Genomic DNA, 18,364 nt, shown 5'->3' on the forward strand with positions numbered 1-18,364 from the left:
AGATGGAAAAAAAGTGAATTATTAGCTTACTGATCTTTCCAGAACATAATATTCCTGTTGCTACTGATCCCAACGTAAGAAAAAAAAAAAAAGAGTCTAAAGCTGATGTGATTCTTTACAACATAAATCCTGTTTTCTTTTCCAAATTGCTTTTAACCAGAAGACATTAGGTTATGTTATTAGAACTATTCAGCCTTAATTTCACAGTGTGACAGTCAGGTTCTCTTTGCCTTTAAAATACGAAACAGCCAATCTAAGAAATGCCTGACAGCACCATATACCTATTATGCCATCAGCGAAACAGAAGACAGTCCTAAGTATGAATAGAATCAAAGTACAAACTGAAGAGGAAAAGAGATAGGTAAGAATATAAACACTAAAGAAACAAGTTAAGAAATAGGTCTTCCAAGCCTATTATTCTAAGCTGAATATTGTGTATATGATGAACAGCCTATATATGCTCCCAGTGAATTATAAAAATAAGAGACCCTCATCATAATTCTGAGTTATTCAGAATTTTGAATTTAATGTGTAAAAAAAATTACACATTAAAGAAATATTGGAGATTTGTATCACTAAATAATCACATAAGACACAGCTTCACTCAAAGCATAACCAAATCTACATTACACTTTTAAATCGGATTTTACTATATTCAATTACACATTGTGATTGCTTGTTTCTTAATTATGTCTTATTAGACTGCACAAAATACAAGATAATCCCATCCCAATTGATAGCAATTCACAATGACAAGTCCCTCTGAAAAAGTTTTCTGATGCATAAAAACAACATCCCCTAACAGTACAAAGAGATTTATTTAATATCAAGTGACAGTGAACAATTTTTGCTGTAAAGTCAATTGAAAATTCATTGGTGTCTTGCTTCAGACAGCACTTAGGGCCAATTACTACACCCAACACATACAGTTTTACAATATTTCAATTAACTCTGTTACAGAACACTTCTGGAGACCAAAAGCTACAAATCTCTTAGGCAACGAAGAAGGTCATTATCTAAAATCACCTCACTAAGGCATAAAACTGAGTCCAATGCTGACAAAGTCAACTTAAAATCTACCCCCTATTCTTACTTCACGCAACTCTACCTCTTTGTCTACTTCTATTTTAAACCTCACATCCCTCTTCAAGCACTGTCCACAGTGATCTTGTTTTCTGGTGAGTTCCTCAGAAACAATGTTTTACAAAATATTAAGAGGTGTTATGTGGTCAAATTTTGGAAATTCTGGGTTACACGAATTGAAGCAGATTTCTTAAATGCAGAAGTCAGAAATAATTTAATATGTTACTGTTCAAAGTGTCTGGGGGAGATGGAACGACATAAAGAATATACAGCATTTCTGTAATATACTAATCTATTAAAATATCAATTGATTAATCTTGCTTCCCACCATCTTCCCTCCCCCTAACATATACATATGTAAACGCACATATACATATACATTTTTATGGAAATTTTCAACCATGTACAAAAATTAAAAGATCTGTCAAATAGGCTGGGCACAGTGGCTCATATAATCCCAGCACTATGGGAGGCCGAAGCAGGCAGATCACTTGAGGATAGGGGTTCAAGACCAGCCTGGGCAACAGCGTGAAACCCCATCTCTAATACAAAAAAAAATTTTTTTTTAATCTGTCAGATAAATACAACTCCAACAATTATCAACACATTTCAGTCTTCTTCATTAACAACCCCAGTGACTCTAACCCTTTTCTCATTATCTTGAAGCAAATCACAGACATGATATCATTTTTGTTGGTATATATTTCAGTATATACACTGCTTAAGAATAATGCTTTTGGCCGGGTGTGGTGGCTCACATTTGTAATCCCAACACTTTGGGAGGCCAAGGCAGGCAGATCACTTGAGGCCAGGAGTTTGAGACCAGCCTGGCCAATATGGTGAAACACCCTCTCTACAAAAAACACAAAAATTAGCTGGACATGACGGCATATGCCTGTAGTCCCAGCTACTCAGGAGGCTGAGGCACAAGAATTGCTTGAGCCTGGGAGGCAGAGGATGAAGTGAGCTAAGATTGTGCCACTGTCCTCCAGCCTGGCTGACAGAGACCGACCCTGTCCCCCCCGGCCAAAAAAAAAATGCTTTTTTAAAAAATGTAGCTATATAACCTTTATCTCAGAAAAAAAATTAACAATTGCAATTGGCTTATCTTTTTTAATTAATGCAAAATATTTGTATATATTTATGGAGTACATGTGATATTTTGTAATACCCATAGACTGTGTAACGATCAAGTCACATGTATTAGTCTGTTCTCAGGATGCTAATAAAGACATACCTGCGACTAGGTAATTTATAAAGGAAAGAGGTTTAACTGACTCACAGTTCAGCATAGCTGAGGAGGCCTCACAATCATGGCAAAAGGCGAATGAGGAGCAAAGTCACATTTTACATGGCAGCAAGCAACAGAGAGCTTGTGCAGGAGAACTCTCATTTATAAAACCAACAGATCTCGTGAGACTTATTCACTATCATAAGAGCACAGGAAAGATCTCCCTCCCATGACACATGGGAACTATGGGAGCTACAATCCAAGATGAGATTTGGGTGGGGACACAGCCAAACCATCCAGGCATTTAGGCTATCCTTCACCATTAGCATTTATCATTTCTATGTGTTAAGAACATTTTAAGCCTGGGTTTCGTGTTCTAAGGGCTACCTAAACTTTACTGTGCTTTCAAATCACCTGGGAATCTTGTTTAAATGCAGATTCAGTTCAGGTAGGTCAGGTAGGACCTGAGCTTCTGCATTTCTAACAAGCTCTCAAGTGATATTTTTAGTATAACTCTCCCATAATATTTAGTACAATGATAGGTTTTAAATGGAAAAACACTTTTTAATTATGTTCTACTTTATTTAGAGACAAAGACTTTATAAATACTTCTAAAAGAATGAAAGTCCAAAAAAGTTTCCTAAAAATCTTGAAATATTTAATTTTCTTACAAAGAGTGTCAAATATAATATGAAATTTTCCCTTATTACTTTCTGTTAAATGTAAGCACCCAAGATTTTCAAAGCTAAACCCCTAGCACACTAAAAAAAAAAAAAAAAAAAAAAAAAAAAAAAAAAACTGGCCACTATAAGGACCAAGGTCATAATTCATTTCATGGCTTGAAAGTAGCTAACAAAAATGTAAGACAGAGCAAAGTACAAAGACAATAGAGAGCAGAGCTCATCCCTGCAAACATTCAAATGTAAACAAAACCAGAAACCAACCAAAAGACTGCAAATACTGTGCTGCTCAATGAAAACCCGCTACCAGCCACATTATACCTCAAGCCAGTAATTTACAATACTACTGCAGGCATTAAATAAACAAATCTCTATTTTTAAAAATGAAGAAAAAAATAAACATGCCTAAGTTTGAAGGCATGTCTATGAGTTCTGAAAGTTCCCAAAAAAAAGTACTATAGGAAATAAAGGGTTTTTTGTTTATTTTTGAGACACAGTCTTGCTCTGTCACCTAGACTGAAGCACAGTGGCACAATCTTGGCTCACTGCAACCTCTGCCTCCTGGGTTCAAGCAATTCTTCTGCCTAAACCTCCCAAGTAGCTGAGATTTCAGTCACACAGCCACCATGCCCAGCTGATTTTTGTATTTTTAGTAGAGATGGGGTTTCACCATGTTGGCCAGCCTAACCGCAAGTGATGCACCCACCTCCTAACCGCAAGTGATGCACCCACCTCAGGCCATCCAAAATGCTATGATTACAGGTGTGAGTAATCATACCTGTAACTCACCTGTAAAACACCTGGCCAAAAGTAAAGGTGTTTAAATGTTTAATACTCTGCAAAGTAAGACCATCAGTGTTGATATACCTCACTTGCTTTCATGTCATAACTTTATAATTTTTTTTATTTTTTAGGGAGAGATCTCACTACATTGCCCCAATAGGGCTTGAACCCCTGAGCTCAAGCAATCCTCCCACCTTAGCCTCTGGAGTAGTTGGGACTACAGGCACATACTGCACCCAGCTGCCATCACTTTAAATAGTACATTTGAATATCTTATTCTCACTCTTTGAGAAGATGCAGTCCAAAATAGTACTTCAGAGATATTTTTTTAAAATATGAAGTACTGAGGGACTTCTATCTTAGGCACAGAAGAAACAGCAGGGACTAACAAAGTAACTAACAAACAAATGAACAAAACAGATTTCAAAACCCAGCATATTAAGGTGGTTAGAATCCGCAGGGCAGAAATGGAGATGGGAAAGAGCTACACAGAGAAGTCTGCAGATCTGCAGAGGGTCATCAGCTAAGTAATGATCGCATACGTGTAACAGGGAACTACCCAAAGCCAGGAAAATAACAACCTGAAATGATTAGAGGAAATAATAATCTGAACTCACAAAGGGCTGGAAATAGTGCCTATCCCCCCAGGCTAGAGTGAAAACATTTCATAATTCTTAGGGTATTAAGTGGAATACTCAAAAGAATTTTGTCACAGTAGTGAGATAAACTTAGCCCTAGACTAAAGTTGCTCTGCTCCTAACTAGCAAAGCATAAAACAAGGCCGGAAAAAAACAAATTGTTTCCAAATAACCACATCTCAGAACAAAGCTCAAGAATACTGGAATACAAAAATATCCAAAACCAATAGCCATCAAGGTAAAACTGACAATGTCTAGCATCAAATCAAAAAGTACAAGGTGTCAGGAGGTGGTATCCCAATACTTCTCAAGGCTGAGGCAGGCGATTGCTTAAAGCCAGGAATTCAAGACCAATCTAAGCAACATAGCAAAACCTAAAAAAAAAAAAAAAAAAAAAATACAAAAATTATCTGGGTGCAGTGGCATACCTATATACAGTCCCAGCTACTCGGGAGGCTGAGGCGGGAGGATCACTTGAGCCTGGGAGACAGAGGTTGCAGTGAGCAGATTGTGCCACTGCACTCCATCCTGGGCAAGAGAGTTAAGACTCTGTCTCAAACAACCAAACAAACAAAACAACAACAAACCACAAGGCTTGTAAAGGAAGAGGGAAAAAAAATTAATCAATGGAAACTAACACAGAAATGACACAGATTACAAAATTCATAGACAAGGACATTAAAACTGCCATAATATCTGTATTCCATTTGTTTCCAATGCTACAGGGAAAGTTAAATATTTAAGCAGAGACATGAAAAAGACCCAAATTAAACTTCCAGATAAAGAAGATACGCTTCTGTATCTTAGATTGAAATGTACAATCTAAGATAAAAATAACATTAGATGGGATTAACAAGAGATTAGGAATAGCAGAAAAGACTAGTGAACTAGCATAGCAACAGAAATTACATAAAACAAAACACCAAAAGAAAAAATACATTTTTTAATGAATATCAACATTCCATAAACTGTGACACAACTTGAAGAGGCCTAAAATAGTTAAGAGACCAATCTGACCAAAGACAGACAAACCTAGACACTAAAATCTACCCCAAAAAAATTGCTGAAATAAACTGACGAAGAATTAAATGGAATATATACCCCCATCCATGGATCAGAAGACTCAAAATAAAGATGTCAATTCCATGTATTAATCCCAATCAAAATCCCAACAGGTTTTACTGTAGAAATTGACTAGCTTATTCTAAAATTCATAAGAAAATGCAAACAACCTAGAAGACCCAAAACTAGTTTGAAAAAGTAGAATAAGGGTAAAGGGCTTTCACTGTCCTCAGAACTTACAAAAGCAGTAATCAAGACAGTGTAATATTGTTATCAATATAAACATGAATGGAACAGACTAGAAAGTCAAGAAATAAACCCACACACATAAAATTGGTAAACTGGTTTTTTACCAAGTTGCAAAAGACAGCAAATAAAGGACAGTCTTTTTAACAAGTGGTGTTGGAAATGGATATCCTTACACACACACACACACACACACACACACACACACACACACACAAATGTACTGGAAAAAAAACTGATAGGAAAGGATCATTCTAGGATGCTGGAAGTGTTCCTTATCTTCAGCTAGACAGTAGTTACACAAGCAAAAATTCATCAAGCCATATACTTGAGATTTGTGCACTCTAGCGTATGTATGTATACCTCAAAGAGGAGAACAAGTAAAATTAGCATATAGAGTAAGATCCCATATTTAATTTTAAAAAATAATTCTGGCCATCAGCATTTCATATACACACATACATTCCACAGAAAAGAGAGGGGTCTGGAATTAGGTTCATCTTACATCAATGATAGTAACTTGCTGAGGATAAAATTTGAAATAATTTTTTCTTACTTTCATCTTCATGTTTTTCCACATTTTCATTGTTTGAATTATTTATTGTGAGAGTACTATTTTTTATAACAATACAGTGATTTCTTTTTCTTAAACTGGAACCAAAAGTAATAATAGTGCATAATTCTGGTGAAGAAAATACAGGTGGGCCAGCCATGGTGGCTCACACCTGTAATCCCAGCACTTTGGGAGGCCGAGGCAGGTGGATCACCTGAGATCAGGAGTTTGAGACCAGCCTGGCCAACATGATGAAACCATCTCTCTACTAAAAATACAAAAATTAGCTGGGTGTAATGGCATGCACCTATAGTCCCAGTTACTTGGGAGGCTAAGGCAGGAGAGTCACTGGAATCCAGGAGGCAGAGGTTGCAGTGAGCTGAGATCACACACTGTACTCTAGCCTGGGTGACAGAGCAAGACTCTGTCTCAAGAAAAAAGAAAAGAAAGAAAGAAAATATGGGTGACTTTTTTCCTCCTCTAATGTTGTCTGTATGTTTAAGTCCTCCACTTAAAAAACTTATATAACTATGAAGATGGTATAGCAATATTAAAAAAAGAAAATGTATGTACACGGACAAGATCCATATGAAAAACTGAAAAAGAAAAACAGGTAATATTCTGGGAAATGAGACTGCTGGACAATGTTCCTATGATGCTAGTCTTTATAAATTTGTACCATACAACTTTTATTTTGTACAATACAACTTTTATAGAGGACAACAAGAATTATCTCAAAAGTATGGGCCCCTTGATTTGCTTGTTTGTAGTCTTCTCAGTCTTCTAACATGTTTTATATTTTATGCGTGTTTACGTTTTACATGTTTTACATACACACATAAGGATAATATATTTAAATCTAGCTTTTTTAGCTAACTCTCAAATTACCAAATAATAGTACTATCTTAATTTAGCTGTACAAGATGTCCTGGTTACGATGACAACATTCTGACAAATGGAATCAAACACTCTAGTGAACCCATCAAGGTTATTCCTGGTGGAAAATTAACATTATAACCTAGTTGCTATCTGGAAAATATATTAAAATCAAAAGAAGCTTCTTAACCAAAGAGACTACGGATCCTAGAAAGGAGGAAATGAACATCTGAGTGTCTACTGTGTGCCAAAATGCGCTAGGCACTTTTGTATACTCTTTTACCTTATGAGATGTTCCGAAAAACCACAGATGGTATTACCAGCCCGTTTTCCAGCCACTCTGAGGAAACTAAGACGGTGATTTTAAATAACTGGTCTAGGGTTATACAGGTAATACAGCAAGTTTCAACTACAACATACCGCCACAGCACTTCCCGCCACAGGCTATGACCACACCTATCTACAAGTAATGGCTTGAAAAAACCTGACCATACCACCCACCATCAAAACAAAAGCCCTCAAAGCCTTCAAGAAATCCCAGTGTTAACAATTACACGAGGTATACTAAAACATGTGTCCACAAGATGCTAATCTGCACGTTTAGCCAGAATATGGGAATTTTTTGGCCCCTTACATTCACATAAGCTGCCGGATATCCCAGGACTCCCTGACAGCATTGTTTCTGGGTATTCTAGTAGTAATTTTCAAACAACGCAGCAGCGGTTGAGCCAGCACGTACCAGGGTGCAAAGAGAGCTAGAAACCAAAAAACCATTATGTGATGGGCTCAAATGAAGAGAAGAGATGGTGCTGGAAAAAAGCATTAACAACTAACCCAACTTCCAGGACTCGGCTCAAAACAGAGTGACCACTTTCCTTCCTTGCCACAAACTGTGTCATGAACCTCAAAGCTGTTTGTTCAAAGCCCTGATCAAAGCCTGGACCCCTTCAGTGAAGTTTACTTTGAATTAAACACAGAGCTGACCAAAATACTCTCAAAGGAGGAAGAAAATTTAACAGGTGTCTACAATAAAGGATTTTCTAAGTTTTTGAAATTTCAACTTCTGTGAAGACATAAAAGTTGATGAAAACGTGAGCCTTCCACTGCCTTCAAACCTCCTTGACATCTGTAACCAGAATGTGTCTTCAAAAGCTCTGTTCCGCCAGGCGCGGTGGCTCAAGCCTGTAATCCCAGCACTTTGGGAGGCCGAAGCGGGTGGATCACAAGGTCAAGAGATCGAGACCATCCTGTTCAACACAGTGAAACCCCGTCTCTACTAAAAATACAAAAAATTAGCTGGGCATGGTGGCGCATGCCTGTAATCCCAGCTACTCAGGAGGCTGAGGCAGGAGAATTGCCTGAACCCAGGAGGCAGAGGTTGCGGTGAGCCGAGATCACGCCATTGCACTCCAGCCTGGGTAACAAGAGCGAAACTCCGTCTCAAAAATAGAAAAAAAAAAAAAAAAAAAAAAAAAAAAAAAAGCTCTGCTCCAAGGTTTCAATAAGGTCTCCTGAAGTCACAACCAAAGTTTGTCTTCCAATTAAACTGGCCATTACAGGCCAAGTTATAAAGAGAGACAACATTTAATTGGAAAGCAAATCACCTAACAGTAAGTGGTAGACACATTTCCCAATTAAAAATCTGACAAGAACTCACAGAAATAAAGTATCTCCTAAATGCCATCTTTCTTATTTCCCATCTAGAGAGGCTGCCTCCTCTGACTTCCCATCAAACAAAAGGTTGGCAGGGGAAATCAACAGAAAAGTAGAAAAATTGTATTCAAATCGTACATCAGCAGGTCAACTGAAAAGTAGGGGTGTGTGTGTATGTGTGTGTGTAAAATTGTCCAAATCGCACATCATACATCAGCAGGTAATTGGGATTCTGTCCACCCAATTAGTTCCATTTTCAAGGGCCAGTGGTAAGACTTAAAACCCAAAGCTGCAGTTGACCGTAGCCTCTGAATCCCAAGCACTATCTGTCCCCTCACCAAAGCCCCACCTCACAGGCCTGAGGACCTCTTCCATAAAGCCCTGGAAGTCTACCCTTTGAAATATCTGGCTGTCCTAAAATATTTTCATTCAATATTCTTAAACAATTAATAATTTTTATTTGAGTCTCAAGTCACTTAAAAAAATCATGTAACACTTGCTTTACAACTATACTATATCTTAATTTTTGGCTTTTAAATGCTTTAAAGTTTAAATACTTTATACTACCAAAATACTTTATACTACCAAAATACAGACTCACTATTTAACTATTTAGTACGCAGGCTGAAAATAGCGATGAATTTGGATATTCTCCACGTCTATACCTACTCTGTCCTTAAGTCAAACACTTATCCACCTGTAGTGTTAAAATACAATATTAAAAATGACTGTAACAATAAATGCTACTCTATTAGGAAAAGCATTGAAAAAATACAAAATTTTATGATATACATAATGTTGTATAGAAATGACATTTTTACACTTGTGAGCAAGAGAATTAAAGAAGCATTTTTAACATTGACTATTCAAAAAAGAAAAGCTACTCCGTGATAGAAAAAGATTTTTTAAAAAAAGACAAGCTGATCAAACTTTTCAAAAGACAGTAGCCTCTATAACAATTTATTTTGTGACAAAATAAGTCCATTGAAACATGAAAGAGAACTGGCAGGTACCCGGTACATCTTAGGAATGCTCAGACCTTATAAATGTGAGCCTAAGATGGGTTTTCCTTTTTGTGGCTTGTTGCCAAAGCAACCAAGAAAGCTACAGTCTTTGGGGGAGAATTTGAAATAAAAAGATTAAAGACAGGAGGAGGTAATCAAAGTTTTATATGAGGAATTAAGAATAATGAATACAATGTTGCAAGAAGGGAAACATAAGGATACAAATTGAACAGAAAAACAAGCAGCAACTTCCTAGTGACAGTGCAATTTACTAACAAGAAATACACATTCCTGGTTCTATTACCCTCAGGACTCCCCCCCGCCCCCATTCCCCATCCCAAACACCAAAGTAATACTACCACTCTTCTCTCATTCACTACCACTATTTATAAAATTTAAACCACTGGGTATGTTCAAAAGCATATAAGGAAGGAAATAATGGGAAGTTATAGCTACCAACATCCTTACTCCAACACCAAAGTCTCCCTGTGACTCAAAGAAATGCTGAAATACAAACACCAACAGTATTTGGTCTTAAGGTCATATATAATGATACATCCCAAGCCTTACTAAACTTGCCCAGGATCCTAGCTCTAGAGACATTCCCTTAAACCATGCTCGTAAAAAAAAATATGTAACAAAAGTGTTATTCAATGGTCTGAGGTGGTCAAGGATAAAGCAGAAAAATGAGGGTTGGGTGCCATAGTTCACACCTGTAATCCCAGCACTTTGGGAGGCTGAGATGGGCATATCACAAAGTCAGGAGATCGAGACTATCCTGACCAACATGGTGAAACCCCATCTCTCCTAAAAACACAAAAATTAGCTGGGTGTCGTGGTGCACGCCTGTAATCCCAGATACTCGGGAGGCTGAGGCAGGAGAATCGCTAGAACTGGGGAGGCAGAGAATGCAGTGAGCTGAGATCACACCACTGCACTCCGGTCTGGTGATGGAGCAAGACCCTGTTTCTAAAAAAAAAAAGAAAAAAAAATGAAAAGCAATAATGCACAACAGACATCAAAGTAAAAAATGCCTAAGACTAAATCACAGTGATAAAGTGAAGGTCATATATTAATAAAGTGTCAAAAGAGATGGATGGATAACCACAAAATCACAGTGCACACCGTGGAGCAGTAGGGGGTTCCTCCCGGAGAACATTAAGGAATGGTCAACCAAAGGCAATGTATGCTCTGAATTAGCATTAGTAAACAAAGCTTTAGGTTGGTTTTCATGCTGTGTTCAAAAATATGACATTTAAATTCAGCTGGCACTGAAGAAAACATAAATAGCATAAAAGAAATGGGAACAGCCTAGAGAATCAAAAGTACACAGATGAGATGGCACATTTCACTTCCATTGCAAACAGCCACTCCTCCCGGATTTCCATAGCATTTCATGTCTCTCTTGTAGTCTTATGTCATCATTTTTATTGACATATTTTATGCCCCCCAGATAAACCTATACTCTCCTCAAGGGTAACATTGTGGCTGCTTCATCTTTGCAAAACTCAGGGCATTTACTCAGTCAACAAATATTAAATATGTAACACGTGCCAGACACCACCCTACAAAGTGGCACTAAATATCTACTGTTTAAATGAATGTTGATAAGGTAGAAAAAAAAAAGTTCAAAAAAGGATCCAAATAAATTCATGTCCAGGTAATATAATTTCACAGGAAATTCAGATGGGAAACAACATTCTAATTGGAATTTTAGTATCACTAGATACATCTATGCTATCTGTGTGCGGGCCTACAGATTCACAACAGTACTTCCTCTGTATGGTCCACCAAGTCTCCTAACCATTTCCACACAGGTTTATTCTCTTATGCCCAAAATGAAATTAACAGTAATGATTTAACAGGCCATAATCTTAAAGGCCCCTAAATAAGAGCTATGAGATGTGTCTTAGTGAGTGGCAAGCTGTTTTAATGGTCTGATACATTCATTCATTGAAGTGCTTAGTACCTACCAGATAATGTTGGGCCCTGGGTTTCGAAAAGATGATCAAGACACTCCAGGAGCCTTCCAAGAACGCAAACAAAAGTTTAGCATACGTGGGGGAAAAGTAGGAGTGTTTATGAAAAATAATTGACTTGAAATTCAAATGCCAACAACGTAAAAAACGTGCCGTAATAAATTTTATTTAGATGGTTTTAGTCAGTCCCTGTAACATCTTCAAGATGCTGAAAGGGTTCCCCCATCCTCAATATATTTGACTCTTTTTAAAAAGCTCCTAAAAGGTCCACCACTCCCACCCCAATCTTCTGGGAGTTGCAGAGGGGGAATGCATGGCGGATAATTCGAAATTGGTTTGGTTTTCTTTTAAGAAATAGACCAGAATGGGAAGGCAGGAAAAGGCAGAGGAAAAATCGAAAACCAATGTGTGCCTTCAAACCCACAGTCCTTCTACCAGCTCATTGCAGATTCCTGTATTTAAGGCTGGGCCACGCACAGGTGGTTGAAAGTATCCAGAGTGTGAAAACATAATCTGCAACTTGTGATAGGAGTCTCCGGACTCCAAGGCCTTCCACCCCAAAGTCCAAGAAACAAGACGCCTTTCTCAGTGAGTGCTGCTACAGTAAAACAATAAATAAGCATTTTGGAAATCAATGAACACACCTTCACCTGGTTTTCTCTACCAAACCCAGAGTACTTTAAGGGCCGGGGACTCTAATAGAAGGTGTTGCCCCTAAAGAAAAAACTGAGGCGGGACTCTTCCCACTATAGCTAACCCCAGGAAAAAAGACGGGCGGGGAAATTGCTGGGGCCCTGGGGAGGGGATAGGGCCCTGGGGAGGAGCTGCGGGAGGCAAGGAGGGAAGGGGAGGAAGAGCAGCGTGATACCCAGGAAACCCTTCTCCCTTCCAAAGCGGAGGTCGAGCCGCTGTCCCCCGTCCCCAGACCCTGCCTCCTGCCTCCCTCACCTGATCACAGAGATGAGCAGCCCCGAGGGGTCTTTGCTTTTGCTGACTGAGCTTCTGTATTTCCCACCAGCTGCTTCTGCCGCCATCTTGGACGTGGGGAGAGCCGCTGGGCTCCAAGAAAGCCAAGCGTGCGTAAATTCTGTATTTGACCCTGAGTCTCCACCAATGGATGAAGAGAATTCCAGAGGCGCGGAAGTGTAAAATCCAATCACTGAAGGGAGGAGGCGGGACTAAGGGAAGCAAGTTTCGAGGCCGCGACGCACGTGTTTGTTCTAAGCTCTCTGGGAATCGTAGTTTTCCTTCTGCGTCTCCTGGACGCGCAGGAAAGCTAAACCAGCTGCAACTTCCTAAGTCTTATAATGAGTATCTTCATTTATCTTTATTCTGACTTAGAACTTTTTTCGGCTTCCTTGCTTTTAGAATTTTGTCAGGCTTTAAATCAAATTTATCTGATGATGCCAAATGTGTGAGGGTGTGCATTTAAATGAAAGAGGGGGTTCTCGGCTGAATGCCTATGTGCGAAGTTTGCCTTAAGCACGAGTGATTTTTTAAAAATTCAGTCAAATGCAAAAATGAATATGAGCAGAAATGCTTTTCTTTATTCTGTAAAACTAATGTTTCTACATTAGGTTTATGTGTGACTTCAATTTTTCCCAATGCTCATATATTTCCGGATAGTCCTAAAAGCACATGCACAGGAAAAAACAAGAATATTGATAAAGAAAAGACAGTATTTCTCATTCATAAGTGGCAGCTGAACAATTAGAGCACATGGACACAGGGAGGGAAATATCACACACCACCGGGGTCTGTCAGAGGGTCGGGGCTAGGGAAGAGAGAGCATTAGGAAAAATACCTAACGTAGATGACGGGTTAATGGATGCGGCAAACCACCATGGCACGTGTATACCTATATAACAAACCTGCAGGTTCTGCACATGCATCCCAGAACCTAAAATATAATTTTTAAAAAAGAAAGAAAGAAAAGACAGTATAACTGAAAAACAAACAGACCACACTGCAGATTCCTTTTTTCCACGCTAAATGAAAAACAATTAGTAATAATGCACATTTGTGTTAATACTTTTACTGGTAATTTGTTGGTGTTTCCTGCATTTGGCTCCGATGGCTTAGTCATTAATTCATAAGCCCAAATGAACAAAACAAACAAGACTAGAATGCGTGTGGAAAGTGGTTAGACTGAGGAACAAGAATAGTAACAAAAATTTCAAAGGAAGGAAGGAGGTGGTCTGCTCAGTAGCAATAAAGATTGAAGAACTTAAATGAATAGAAAGCAAACTAACTCAGAGGTCCTGGAATTGTAGAGCAGCAAACTCAGAACGCATCAGCTACTTTTATTAAATAGACATCGAGCTGGTAGAGTCCACATTTTTAAAAATTAGTCGAAAATCACACACATATACACACACACAGACACACACATATACATATGATATGATAACTTAAAAATATTCATGGCCTTTGGCACAGTTCTAGGGACTTCATTCCTAAAGAAATAAAGACAGAGTAATGAAATCTTTGAAATAACACAAAAGTATCAAATTATGTAACATTCAAATGAGGAAATAACATATAGCGTCTAGAAATCATAATTTTAATGGCTTTTAAAGAAAATAAGATTTTTGGGTCAGGTGTGATGGCTGATGCCTGTAATCCCGGCACTTTGGGAGGCCAAGCCGGGCAGATCACTTGAGGCCAGGAGTTTGAGGCCAGGTGTTTAAGGTAAGCCTGTCCAACATGGTGAGACCTCTTCTCTACTAAAAATACAAAAATTAGCCAGACTGTGGTGGCACACCTGTAATCCCAGCTACTCAGGAGGGTGAGGAATGAGAATTGCTTGAATCCAGGAGGTGGAGATTGCAGTGAGCAAGATTGTTTCACTGCACGATGCACTCCAGCCTGGGAAACAGAGGAAAACTCTGTCTCAACATATATATTTATACATATATTTTTAAAGATTTTTATGGTATAAGTGCAAAAAGTGTGCTATAAAATTAAATAATTCATAGAGAAAGGGAGAGGTAGCTGGGCCTAGTGGTGAAGAATTCAGGCCATAGGATAAAAAGTGTGATCATCTCAACCGATGCAGAAAAATACTTTGTCAAAATCCAAAACACCCTCACAATAAAAACACTCAGAAAACTAGGAATAAAAGGGAACTTCTTATAGTCTGTAAAGGGTACTTATAAACAACCCACAGCAATCATCATAGCTGATGAAAAACTAAAAGTGTTCCGACTAATAGTAGAAAAAAGAAAAAGATAACCATGTTTTGCCACTTCGATTCAACAAAGTACTGCAAGTTATAGCCAGAGCAATGAGGCAAGAACATGAATAAGTCATCCAAATCGGGAAGGAAGAAATAAAACAATATCTATTTGTAGATGATATGATCTTATATATAGAATATCCTAGATAATACATAGAAAAAACTATTAGAGCTAATAAAATATTCAGCAAAGTTGCAGAATACAAAATCAACAACAACAGAAAATCAGTGGTATTTCTGTAAACTGGCAATAAACAATTCAAAAGGAAATTCACACAACAATTCCATTTTCAACAGCAGCAAAAAGAATAAAATGCCTACGAATAAACTTAGCCATGGAAGTAAAAGATTTATACACTGAAAGCTACAAAACATTGCTGAAAGAAATTAAAGAAGACTCAAATAAATGGAAAGACATCCATGTTCACAGGTTGGAAAACTCCCCAAATATTATTAAGATGGCCAAACTCCCCAAAGCTATTTACAAATTCAATATAATTCCAATCAAAATTCACTAGGCTTTTTTGCAGAAACAGAAAAACTGATCCTGAAATCCATATGGAAATGAAAAGAGCCCCAGATAGCCAAAGCAAACTGGGTGGGGGGGGGGGGGGAGAAATCAATGTGGAAGTCTCATACTTCCTAATTTCAAAACTTATTTAAAATCCACAGTAATCAAAAATAGCATGGTACTTGCATAAAAATGAACACACAGATAAACATAATAGAATAAGCCATACAGAAATAACCCTTTGATTGTCATTGTTTTTTCTTTTTTTCTACTTTTTCTATCTTTTTTTTTTTGAGATGGAGTCTCATTCTATTGCCCAGGCTGGAGTGCAGTGGCTCAATCTCGGTTCACTGTAACATCTGCCTCCCAGGTTCAAGCAATTCTCATGCCTCAGTCTCCTGAACAGTTGGGATTACACACGCCCACCACCACACCCAGCTAATTTTTGTATTTTTATTAGAGATGGGGTTTTCCCATGTTGGCCAGGTTGTTCTTGAACTCCTGACCTCAGGTGACCTGCCCACCTTGGCCTCCCAAAGTGCTGGGATTACAGGTGTGAGCCAACTCACCCAACCGATCAATTAATTTTCAACAAGGGTGACAGTACTATTCAGTAAGGAAAGAACAGCCTCCTCAACAGATAATGTTGAAAACTGGATGTGCATAAGCAAAAAGGTGAAGATGGACCTTACCTCATACAATATGCAAAAATTAACTAACAATGAATCAAAGACCTAAATATAAGAGATAAAACTCTTAGAACAAAATATGAGGGTAAATTTTCATGATTCTTAGCTACAAAATCAAAAGCATAAGCAACAAAAGACAAAAATAGATAGATTGGTCATTATTAAAATTAAAAACCCTTATACATCAAAGTACACTATCATGAAAGTGAAAAGACAGCCATAGGATGGAAGAAATAAAAGCAAATTATATACAGTATTTGATGAGTCCTGTATCTAGAATATATTTAAAAACCCTTACAACTCAGCACAAAAGGAAATAAAAATTAAAACCTGAGCAATGGACTTGAATAGACATTTCTCCAAAGTAGATAGACAAATGGCCAACAAGCACATGTAAAGCTGCTCAACATCATTAGTCATTATAGGAAAATGCAAAACCATAATGAGATACCACTTCACACCCAATAGGTAGGTTGCAATTTTTTTTAATGGAAAATAAATATTGGCAAATATGTGGAGAAACTGAAACCCTTGTACATTTCTTTTGGGAATGTGAAGTGATTCAGCCATAGTGGAAAATAATTTGGTGGTTCCTCAAAAATTAAACATAAAGTTACCATATGACCCAGCAATTCCACTCTTAGGTATATACACAAGAGAATTGAAAACAAGTGTTCGGAAAATAACTTGCACACGAACATTCATAAAAGCACCGTTCAAAATAGCCCAAAGGTGGAAGCAATACAAATATTCAACAATCGATGAAGTGCGACAATATGAGGTGTATGAGTGTGGTGTAAACAAAATGTGCTGTCTTCGTACAATGTAATGTTATTTACACATAAAAATTTAAAAAGTACTGATATATGCTACAATATTGATAAATCTTGAAAACAGGCTAAATGAAAAAAGCCAGACACAAAAGGCAATATTGTGTGTGTATGACCCCATTCATTTGAAATATCCAGAATGGGCAAATTCATACAGGCAGAAAGCAGATCAATGGTTGCTAGGGGCTACAGGGTAGGAAGAAATGGGGAATGACTGATTAATGGATACAGGGTTTACTTTTGGGGTGATGAAATGTTCTAGAACTACAGTCAATGGTTGCACAGCTTGTGAATGTATTAAAGGTCAGTGAATTATAAACTTTAAAGTAGTTAAAAATCATAAATTTTATGCTACATGTTTTTTAACCACACCTTTGAAAAGGTAAAGAATGCAAGCCAGGCACGGTGGCTCACACCTGCAGTCCAGCACTTTGGGAGGCCAAGATGGGTGGATGACATGAGGTTGGAAGTTCGAGACCAGCCTGATCAACATGGGAAAACCAGATCTCCACTAAAAAATATAAAAATTAGCTGGGCATGGTGAAGCAAGCCTGTAATCCCAGCTACTTGGGAGGCTGAGGCAGGAGAATAACTTGAACCTGGGAGGTGGAGGTTGTGGTGAGCAGAGATCACGCCACCGCACTCCAGCCTGGGCAGCAAGAGCAAAACTCTGTCTCAAAAAAAAAAAAAAAAAAAAAAAAAAAAAAAAAAAAATGCAAGTTGTGTAGCAGAATGGCCTAGATTCAATCCCAGCCTTCCACTTCCTGGCTAGATTACCTAGGGCAAGTTACTTAACTTTACTCCGCCTCAGTTTCCTTATCTGTAAAGCTGGTGATTATTTTAAGAATATGTGAGATGTACATTATTGACACTTGGTAAATATCAGCTATTATTACTAATGTATGACTAATTTTGTTGAAAATACATCTCTAGGGGTATTACAAAGTTGTTTTGAGCATCAATAAATATCGGTAATTTTTTTTTTACACTTTTCTGTGTTTTACAAAGTTTCCGGGATGGGTGTGATTGCTCAAACCTGTAATTCCAGCACTTTGGGAGGCCAAAGGAGGCAGATCACCTGAGGTTAGGAGTTCAAGACCAGCCTAGCCAACATGGTGAAAGCCCGTCTCTCATAAAAATACAAAAATTAGCTGGGCATGTTGGAGAGTGCCAGCAACCCCAGCTGCTTGAAAGGCTGAGGCAGGAGAATCACTTGAACCAGGGAGGCGGAGGTCGCAGTGGGCCCGGATCAAGCCACTGCATTCCAACCTGGGCAACAGAGGAAGAGTCCATTTCAAAAAAAAAAAA

The 18,364-nt window shown here is 38.1% G+C and overlaps 1 protein-coding gene across 1 annotated transcript in view; it reads right to left on the reverse strand.

Annotated features, from left to right (window-relative positions):
* The window catches only part of EXOC4 (exocyst complex component 4), a 797,583-nt gene extending 784,724 nt beyond the window's left edge, over positions 1-12,859 (reverse strand). Inside the window, exon 1 of the mRNA XM_003920983.4 lies at positions 12,737-12,859. Within this exon, the coding sequence (XP_003921032.1) occupies positions 12,737-12,822 (86 nt within the window). The 5' untranslated portion in view covers positions 12,823-12,859. The remainder of the gene's footprint in view (positions 1-12,736) is intronic.
* Positions 12,860-18,364: the final 5,505 nt, after the last annotated feature.

The sequence above is a fragment of the Saimiri boliviensis genome, chromosome 10 (assembly GCF_048565385.1).
Source record: "Saimiri boliviensis isolate mSaiBol1 chromosome 10, mSaiBol1.pri, whole genome shotgun sequence".
Classification (NCBI taxonomy): Eukaryota; Metazoa; Chordata; class Mammalia; order Primates; family Cebidae; genus Saimiri; species Saimiri boliviensis.